The sequence below is a fragment of the Tupaia chinensis genome, unplaced genomic scaffold, assembly GCF_000334495.1.
Source record: "Tupaia chinensis unplaced genomic scaffold, TupChi_1.0 Scaffold000159_1, whole genome shotgun sequence".
Lineage (NCBI taxonomy): Eukaryota > Metazoa > Chordata > Mammalia > Scandentia > Tupaiidae > Tupaia > Tupaia belangeri.
The window spans coordinates 5,271,778-5,281,196 of NW_006159630.1; the positions used below are offsets into that span (position 1 = coordinate 5,271,778).

The following is a 9,419-nucleotide window of genomic DNA, read 5'->3' on the forward strand; positions in this document are numbered from 1 at the left end:
CGCAGGTAAGCGGGGCGGCGGGCGCCCGGCACTCTCACAAAGGTCCGCGGCGGAGCACGTGTTTCGGGCCCGAGCGGGCGGGGGGCCCCACAGCGCGTCCCGACCCCTAGCCGGCCGCGCGGGCTCGATCCCTGGGTCAGGGCGGGGACGGCACGAGGCTGGGGCGGGAGGACGGAGGACCCCGCCTCGCGACTGGGGAAATGGCGTCTGGCGGCGAGATAATGGCGGCCGGGGCGGGAGCACGCGGGCGGGGCCGGCCCGGCTGCCTGGCTTAACCCTGACGTGCCGCTCGTCCCGCCTGCAGCCCTAGGCGGCGTCGCCGCAGCCGCTCCCGGAGCCGGAGCCGTGCCCGGTCCCGCAGCCGGTCTCGCTACAGCCGCTCCAAGTCTCGATCCCGCACCCGCTCCCGGTCTCGATCGACCTCCAAGTCCAGATCTGCGCGAAGATCCAAATCCAAGTCGTCGTCGGTCTCCAGATCTCGCTCGCGGTCCAGGTCCCGGTCTAGATCCAGGAGTCCTCCCCCCGTGTCCAAGAGGGAATCCAAGTCCAGGTCGCGGTCCAAGAGTCCCCCGAAGTCTCCAGAAGAGGAAGGAGCGGTGTCCTCTTAAGAAAATGGTAATGTCCATGGGGATCCGAGACGCACAATCCTGACTCATAAATGGGGTTTGGAGTAGGTTTTTGAGCCATGTTAATGTAAAAGTGACTCCTAACGTTAAAGAGTGCTGCTCTGAGGTTTCTCAGCTTTGGGAGTAATACTGAGAGGGGTCTGCAGAAAGGATGTGTGTAAAACTTAGATAATAATCGCTGTTACGTAAACTGTTTGAGACCTATTAATGAAAATGACTATTTCTTGCTGTTTTTATCCAACGTCTGCATTTTCCCCTTTAAAGCTGCGGTCTCCTGTTTGATAAAAGAATATTGGCCAGTATTGCAGATTTTAACTGATTTGGCTGATCCTCCAGGGACCAGTTTCTGTGGGCGTGTATTGGAGCAGGTTTGTCTTTAAATGTTAAAGATGCACTATCCTCTTAGAGAAAAGCAATCAGCTCAACTATTGTTGTGCTGACTGGGACTTCATTTTCTAATGGATGTGGCAAACGAATTGCAATAAGAAGCTATGAACTTTTGGAACCCCAAAAGAAAGTTTACAGGTATCGCTTTGGGTGGGGAAAGGATAGTGTGTCTTTAACTCTCAAATTGTTTGGTCCTATTTTTTAAAAGGAAAGGGCCCTAAGTAGCTCAGATATTAAAGCACTAGTTATTCTTGATTGTCAAATGTTTTATTTGAAAACAATTTATCTTAAAATATAAACTGATTACCTGATTTCAAGTTTTTGTTTGGATACAGCCCTCTTTATTTTTACTTTTCTTCCCCCTCCCCTTCCCCTCCCCTTGTTTTTCCTTGGGTATTTGGCCAAGAATACAAAAATTCAAGTTTACAAATACTGATGTAGCCCTTGAACATTTCCTATTTGGGCCTTTAAAAAAAACCGATAATGGCTGGGTGGAACCTTATTGTAACCTATTCGTTTCACCAGAGCCTTAGTAAGTACATGCCCGAAACTGAAACCATGTGCCCTTATGTACTTTGTCAGCGATGTAAGGTAAGCTGAATGTATTTCTTTTCACACCTAGATGTGTCGGCAAGCAACTTAATGGAGGACTTAGAGGAAAAGGACCACATACTGAGTCCATGGAAGAGTTCTTGGAACAAGCAACTGGCTATTGAAAAGGTTATTTTGTAACATTTGTCTAACTTTTTACTTGTTTTAAGCTTTGCCTCAGGTGGCAAGCTTCATTTTATGTGCCATTTTGTTGCTGTTATTCAAATTTCTTGTAATTTAGTGAGGTGAACGACTTCAGATTTCATTATTGGATTGGATATTTGAGGTAAAATTTCGTTTTTGTTTATATAGTGCTGACTTTTTTTGTTTGAAATTAAACAGATTGGTAACCTAATTTGTGGCCTCCTGACTTTTAAGGAAACATGTGCAGCCATTACACAGCCTAAAGCTGTCAAGAGATTGACTCAACATTGCCTTCATTCCTTTAAAATTAAAAACCTACAAAAGTTGGTGTAAAATTTGTTTGTATATGTTATTTGTCTTCAGGTCTAAGTGGTAATCTGAACCCAAATTTGTATAAAGACTTTTCAGGTGAAAAGACTTGATTTTTTTTTTGAAAGGATTGTTTACCAAACACAATTCTAATCTCTTCTCTTATGTATTTTTGTGCACTAGGCGCAGTTGTGTAGCAGTTGAGTAATGCTGGTTAGCTGTTAAGGTGGCGTGTTGCAGTGCAGAGTGCTTGGCTGTTTCCTGTTTTCTCCTGATTGCTCCTGTGTAAAGATGCCTTGTCGTGCAGAAACAAATGGCTGTCCAGTTTATTAAAATGCCTGACAACTGCACTTCCAGTCACCCGGGCCTTGCATATAAATAACGGAGCATACAGTGAGCACATCTAGCTGATGATAAATACTCCTTTTCCCCTTCCCCTCCCCCCTCAAAATGGTAAACTTCATCTTCATGTATAAATTTGAAATGTGGAAATTTTATGTTAAGGAAGCAAATGGTTTGTAACTTTGTAAGTACTTATAACATGGTGTAACTTTTTGCTTATGAATATTCTGTACTATAACCATTGTTTCTGTAGTTTAATTAAAACATTTTCTTGGTGTTAGCTTTTCTCAGAATATGTCTTGGTCTTTTTTCCCTGTTTGAAAGACATGCAATCATCCTGAATATTGACTGTAATAGTACTAAAGCAAAATGTTTAAGTACTGACTTGTTCTATGTTAAAAAGTGGGAATGCCAGTGAGTACCCAGTACTTTCAAAGGTAGCATTTTCTTTCAGTTGTATCTTTTGGTTGGCCCAATTTGTGCCCTATTTACAAAGAATGATCAAACTTTTTCTTAATAGGTATTTAATTTTTGTTTTCTTGGTTATGTTGCCTGGGAGTGTAATCTAGGCAACCCTCTGTAATCTTAAGGCCAGCAGATGTGACCATCTTTAAACCCCAGCTGCATTTTCTCAAGCTGAAGTGGCTTTTAACGTGCCAGGTTGCTAATTAATATTGACATTGTCCTAGAAAAGCTTGTTGGGGTATATAACTCAGAGACTCTCCTTTGCAAAGGAGATGACCAGCATTTCAACAGTATGTCTTCCAGGAAGGGCAGATTCTGCTATATCTTCTTTGTCTGCATCAAAAGACACCAGAGGAATATGGACACATTTCATATCCCACTTGTAGAGCAAAGCTTCAAGTGACCAGTCAGCACTGAAAAAAAGGGAAATAAATATTTTTTAAATCATGTTTTTTGTTTTGCTTCAGATAAAACGTATTTTCTCTTTTATGCTTTAAATATTAATAGTAAAGTTTAGGTTGTCTCTAAAACTGAGTATACTAGAACTGTTCATACTTACTTTCTAACTTGGTAAGTAGACCACAACTGGACCTTTGGATTCTTTTGCATCAGAAAGTATACTGTAGTTAAAATGTCTTCGAAGTCTGGGGAGAAAAGATCTTAATTAGTATTTCCTGTAACGCATCTGGACCTAATTTAAACGTTGAGCAGAAAAGGCTTACCTTCTGGTTCAAAGAACACATCAGATGCAAGAATAATATCTTGTGGTGGTAGAGCCAGAAGATCCTTGGATATGTGACCCCATGTTAGTCCTACAACAGGTACCTCTGGCAGGTGGTTCATCTGGCAACTCTGCCGACAGATTTCTAAGCAGTGAGGCAGCTCAGGGCTATCTGACAATATTACTTTGGCACCACATTTTGCAGCCAGAATTCCTGGAAGGCTCACTCCAGCTCCAATCTGGTAACAAAAGTTTGGATTCAGAATGATACTTGAAACTGCAAATAATTAGGGATCTTTCATTGTTTATCCTTGTTTAACAAGGAGTAGAGACAGTCTTTGTGCATTTATTTTTATCATTAGGCAAGTTGAAAGGACAAGTCTTAACGCTGAACCAGGTGATTTGCATGCACAGATAGCTGTTCAGGTGCCACTGGCTGCTTTTCTATAGCTAAGACTTGAAAGGTCTGTGGTATGGCTTCTAGTAAAGGCTTCCAGCTGGGCCTTGAATGTGGTATCTTACAAATTGTGCCAAAGAATATATTCACAAATACTGACATTGAAGTACAAGTTTCCTATTTATCAGTTTGCAAGTGAACATTGAATGCCTAATTAGGACTCTGAGGCAGAAGTGTCCAATTTTTTTCCCCCCTAATTTTTGCTACAGGGCACCATATGCTCACCAGATAATCCAAGAAATCACCTTCAGGGGGAGGCCATGCCAAAATCCCTTCACTTTAAGGATTTTGGACACGGGCACCTACACTGGCACTAGTTTCAATCTACCAGATCCAGGACAAAAACCACAGCCATGTGGGAGTTCAACAATATAACCATTATGCCATCTGCTAGTACCATGCCAAATTCTTTAATTTTACATAGTATTGCAATAGTTGGAGGAAGCTAATGAGTATAATTTTGAGCCTAAAGCATAGTGCTAAGTACCATTTTTATAAACTTAGTAAAAATTTTTTCAGGCCTTGAGCAGAATAAGGGCTGTTTTATGGTCTGAATGTTTTGTGTTCCTCTTAAATCAAACATTAAAGTCAATGTGAATGGGGCCATTGGGATGAGATTAGATCCTAAAGGCAAAACCTCAAAAACCAGATCACTAACTTTACATAGGTTGGGAACTGGGATGTAGGCTGTTGCTGTCAGTCTGCCAGCACCTTGATTTTCCTAGCCTCTAAAACAAAGATTGTTTATAACCTACCTGGATATATGAAATGGACTGCGAATATGGTAGAGCCTAGATGACCCTATTGGGACACCTAAAAAAATGGGTACCGTCAGAAATAAAGGGCCAGTAAGATGGTAAGTATTACAGTTTTGTGGACAACCTGTGGGCTCCATAACATTAAAAATGAAGGATGGGGACACCAGCAGGTGGTGTAATGGTTACATCACTGAACTCTCACGTAGTCCACAGCAGTTCTAAGTCCAGACCCAGTGGCTTAAAACTCAGGCCAGACACATTTGCACCCAAAATCCTAAGAGAAGGGACTCCTGGGGTGGGGGGGGTGATTTCTCAGCTTTCTGTCTCTGGTGAGTGCACAGGGACTGTAACAAAAATCTCAAAAAAAAAAAAAAAGTCAGCAGTGGTTGCACTGGACTGACTCCAGTGGGGGACTAACTCCCACATGGCCAACCAGTTCCAGACCTGGTAGCTTTCTCACTTTCTCAGTCTCTAGGCAAACTGAAAAATAATAAGAGTAAATAAAAATCAAATAATGTTTTTCTTTTTAAAGTGAAGGAGCCAGCAAGTAGCATGGTGGTTGGGGCACTGGATTCCTACCTGGCTGACAGTTTATGGTGTGGACTTGGCAGCTTGCTCCTTTCTGTGGTGAGTGCACGTGCCCTATGGCAGGGGGGGAGTTTTTGCTATAGGGCACACGCACTTGTCAGAAAGACAGAGACAGACACAGAAAGCGAGAAATCAACCCCCAGGAGGGATGGCCACTCTGCTGCAGTCCCTTCTCTCCCATTCTTGGGCATGCACACACATGCACCTACCATGAGTTTAAGCCACTGGGTCCGGGACTTGAACCTCAGTCAACTACATTGGAGTCCAGCAACAGCCATGTAGCCAACTGCTGGTCCCACCTGTGGCAAATTTTAATATTTTAAAAGTGAAAGCAATTTGAAAAAATGTTAAGAGACTTTGCAAACTGGCCAAATCACTTGAGTCTACATTTTTTTTAAGTTTACCAAAAGGGGGACCAGAAGTTAGTGTAATGGCTATGTCTCTGGACTCCCATGTAGTTGACCACGGTTCGAGTCCCAGATCCAGTGTTTTAAACTCACGCTGTATGTGTGTGCATGCATGCCCAAGGTTCGAGTCCCAGACCCGGTGATTTAAACTCATGCTGTGTGTGTGTGCATGTGTGCCAAAGATGGAGAAGGGTTTGCAGCATGGCCACCCCACTTGGCAGTGATTTCTTGTTGTCTGTCTCTGTCTTTCTAAAAAAAAAAAAAAAATTACCAAAGGGCAGTTGGTGTACTTGCTAGAGGAAGAAAGAAAATAAAGCAGGGGACCAGCAGGTGGCACGGTGGCTAAGGTGCTGGACACTCCCACATGGGCAACCATGGTTCAAGACCTGGAGATGGTAGCTTGCTTTCTCACTTTCCCCCTCTCTCTGTGTATGTGTCTCTCTCTGGTCAAATTAAAGTAAATGAATAAGTAAAATTAAATTTTAAAAAGATTAATCATTAAAGATGATAACTTAAAAAAAGAGAAAGCACCCACTAAGGGGAACGGCCACAGCAATCCTTTCTCCATTTCTCCCTACTTTCAGGATTTTGGGACACACACACACGTGTGCTTGGTCAATTTCTCACACCACTAGGTCTAAGATTTGAACTGTGTGATTGGCCATGTGGTAACCTGTCCCCTTAACTACCAGGTTAGTCCCCAATTCAGTATTTTTTTAAGTTTTTGTCATAGGGTATGTGCACTTGTCAGAGAGACAGAGGGCGAAGAAAAGAGCTCTGTCTGTTCAGTGAGCACATGTGCCCTATAGCAAAAACCTCTCAAAATAAAAGGAAAGTAAAATCACCCCCACTCGCCCACCTCTCGGGGATGGCCACTCGCAATCTCACCATTTCACTAAGTATTTGGGGGCATGCAGGCATGTGTCCAGTATGATCTTCAAGCTGCCAGGTTCCAGGCTCAAACCACAGTCGGGCATGAAGAAGTCCAGTATGTTCACCATGCCACCTGCTGCCTCCCCCATTCAATATTTAACCGAAGCATACACACTGACTCCGAACCCGATTTGAGAAACTTCAGGGGCACTGTACCTCTAACACAGCTTTGCCTGGCAGACATCTTCTGTGAAACCACAGGTACTGAGCCAGAACCACAGCACAGGGCCAGACGTACATTCCATATTGAAGATGTAGAACCTGAAAAGATTTTTAAAATTTTTTGTATACCATAAATAATCAGCTGGAAGTTGGTCTTCTCCAGGACACAATCAGGATAAAAAGCTGCAGTGCCTGGTAGTGTGGGCAGGGGGGCACTGTTGCATAACGTGGGATTTGCATGTACCTGGTCTTCAGGCACACCAGTGATCTGGCTGCCTGGAAGGCTGGGGGATGTGCAAGGAGGATTACATTATAGCAAGACCCTCTCTCATAAAAGTAAGAAAGAAATCAAAAAGCACACCACCACATGACAAGCACTCCACAGCGCTTTCATTCCACAAGCATTATCCAGTGCTCAAGTCTCAGGGACCATCCTTAGACTGGGGATGTAGATGGCTCCCATAGAACATCCACGAGACCTTCAAAAAGTTCATGGAAAACGCCCAAATGAAAAATCTATGTGGGTTACATTTTTGGTGCCAAAATTAACTCATAATTCCATTTTTCACAAACTTTCTAAGAATTATTTATTTTTAATTTGACAAGAGAGAGAGAGCGACCAAGAGAGAGAAAATGAGAAAGTAAGCCACCAGGTTCAGGACTGAAATCATAGTGTCCATGTGGGAGTTCAGCGCCCTTAAGCACCACGCCACCTGCTGGCCCCCATTTTTCACAAATTTTTGAAGTCCTCATCCTACTGGAGAGGGGCAACAGCAAGATAATTTTGTTTTAGTGATAAATGCTACACAGTAAAATGAAGATGTGAGAGCTTCAGGCAGGCAGCAATAGGGGTGACCACAAAGCAACTGCTCTAGATAGGGAGAGGAAGATTCAGGCACAAACCCTGAGGCAGAAACTGAAAGCCTTCAGTTCCTGGACCAGACAACCCTGGTGGGGTAAACATGGGAGCTACGGGAGGCATAGCTGCAGTGCAAGTAGAAGCCACAGGAAAGCCAGCATCTGACCTGCGGAGTGGAGTCTTGGCCACAGGAAGGTACCAGAGGGTTTTTAGTGAAAAAGTAACTTGATAGGCTAATGGAAGCAGTGTGGTCCTAGGAAGACAGGAGAGGGAGTGGAGCAGACTCCTGTTAGAAAGGCAGGAAGAATGCAAAGCCTTTGGAAAGACCACAATCATGAGCATGTTTAGGGAGGCAAGGGCACAGCTTTATGCTTCTGGGTGAGGCTGCCAGGGTCAAACTCTAGATCTGTCGTTCACAAGAGCTGTGTGATCTCACAATCACTTAACCTATCCGTGCTTCAGTTTCTTCAACTGCAAAATTCGGCTGTGCCAGACAAAATTAGAGTGCCAGACACTAAGCAAGAACTCTGCAAGTGAGTTGCGAACTTTAAGGTTTTTTGTCCTCTGGAGAAAAAAGTGTCCCTGGTGGGGTGGTGGAAAAGGCAGCTGCAGAAGTCCAAGTATCAAGGGTGAAGGAACAGGTGATCCAAATTTAATCATTCAGTTCACTCAAAAACAAAATCCTAGTGTCCAAAATAAGCTCGGCATTGCTGGAAGTGTAGAGGTACAGCATGACTAAACGCCAAAAACGCCTGAGCTGGCAAGGAGTTGTAACGCACAGCCATGAAGGATTCATTAATCGTTTGCAGTTTATTTTCTCCATGAGACAAAGAGAGAGAGAGAGAGGGAGGCGTCCCCAGCAGGGTCCCCACACCCTGACCCAGCCCCAACCCAGATAATCTGCACGAGTGCTCTCGCGCGGGGCGGCCCCCTGAGGAAACCAGGGCCCTCCCATGCCCTGCATCTGCACCACTGGCTGCCTCCCCAGTGAAGGACTTTGGGCCACACTATATGGTAGTACAGATTTGGGTGGAAAGAGGTCTCTCGGGAACCAGCAGTTAGCGTAATGGCTATGTCGCTGGACTCCCACTTAGTCGACCGCAGTTCAAGTCCCAGACCCGGTGGCTTAAAACTCACACCGGGCGCGTGTGCGTGCGTGCCCAAGATCCCGAGAGGAGAATGGAGAAGGGATTGCGGCGTGACTATCCCCCCTGGGGGGTGATTTCTCGCTTTCTGTCTCTATGTCTCTCTCTGTCTGTCTGGTGCGCCCTATAGCGAAAATCTCTCCCAAAAAAAAGAAACAGAAAGAGGTCTCTGCTCTCGCAGGGAATACCCTAAGTCCTCAATGGAAGCGGAAATCCACTAGAGTATCTGAATGTGAAGTCATTTGGAGACCGGCCTTTTCTCTCAATCTGTATTTCTTTTCTTTGCGCAGACACGTGCACGAGACAGACCGGGGATGGAGGGGGGCTGAAACATCCCCGGGCAAGGGTGAGGGTGCTTCCCGCCGCACGCACCTGCGGGACTTGGACCTCCAACACCGCCCCCTGCGCTCCTCGGCCCGGCTCCCCTGAGAATCGAAAGCGCTGGTCCCGGACCACATGCCCTCGGAGCCCAGGCCCGCCCAGGAGAGCGTCCGGCCGCGGACGGATAGGGGCCCGCGGGAGGCG

General features: G+C 45.1%; 1 protein-coding gene and 1 non-coding gene across 4 annotated transcripts; one reads left to right on the forward strand and one right to left on the reverse strand.

The window, feature by feature from the left end:
* The first annotated feature begins 23 nt into the window (after nucleotides 1-23).
* Nucleotides 24-2,076, forward strand: LOC102500123 (uncharacterized). 2 transcript variants are annotated; one of them, XR_003548966.1, is made up of 2 exons: nucleotides 24-615; nucleotides 891-2,076. It is a non-coding gene; the product is annotated as an uncharacterized LOC102500123 (transcript). The 2 variants fall into 2 exon arrangements; XR_003548965.1 differs by having other exon boundaries at nucleotides 48-615; nucleotides 1,636-2,076.
* A 758-nt stretch (nucleotides 2,077-2,834) lies between these two features.
* Nucleotides 2,835-9,413, reverse strand: METTL23 (methyltransferase 23, arginine). 2 transcript variants are annotated; one of them, XM_006145731.3, is made up of 5 exons: nucleotides 9,267-9,413; nucleotides 6,885-6,989; nucleotides 3,587-3,824; nucleotides 3,424-3,508; nucleotides 2,835-3,277 (listed from the first exon to the last, which is right to left on the reverse strand). In XM_006145731.3, exons 2-5 carry the CDS (start codon nucleotides 6,966-6,968, stop codon nucleotides 3,112-3,114), a joined length of 573 nt encoding a protein of 190 aa, XP_006145793.1. In that variant the 5' UTR covers nucleotides 6,969-6,989; nucleotides 9,267-9,413; the 3' UTR covers nucleotides 2,835-3,111. The 2 variants fall into 2 exon arrangements, with proteins under 2 accessions (XP_006145793.1, XP_014442236.1); XM_014586750.2 differs by lacking the exon at nucleotides 9,267-9,413 and having other exon boundaries at nucleotides 6,902-6,973.
* Nucleotides 9,414-9,419: the final 6 nt, after the last annotated feature.

Excerpts from the sequence above, each read along its gene's own strand:
- METTL23 (XM_006145731.3), bottom strand. The coding sequence starts at position 6,968 with ATGTACGTCTGGCCCTGTGCTGTGGTTCTGGCTCAGTACCTGTGGTTT. Across the intron at positions 3,509-3,586 it reads TGTGTTCTTTGAACCAGAAG|ACTTCGAAGACATTTTAACT; the intron begins GTAAGCCTTTTC and ends TTTTCTCCCCAG. Across the intron at positions 3,278-3,423 it reads TCTACTTACCAAGTTAGAAA|TGCTGACTGGTCACTTGAAG; the intron begins GTAAGTATGAAC and ends CCTTTTTTTCAG.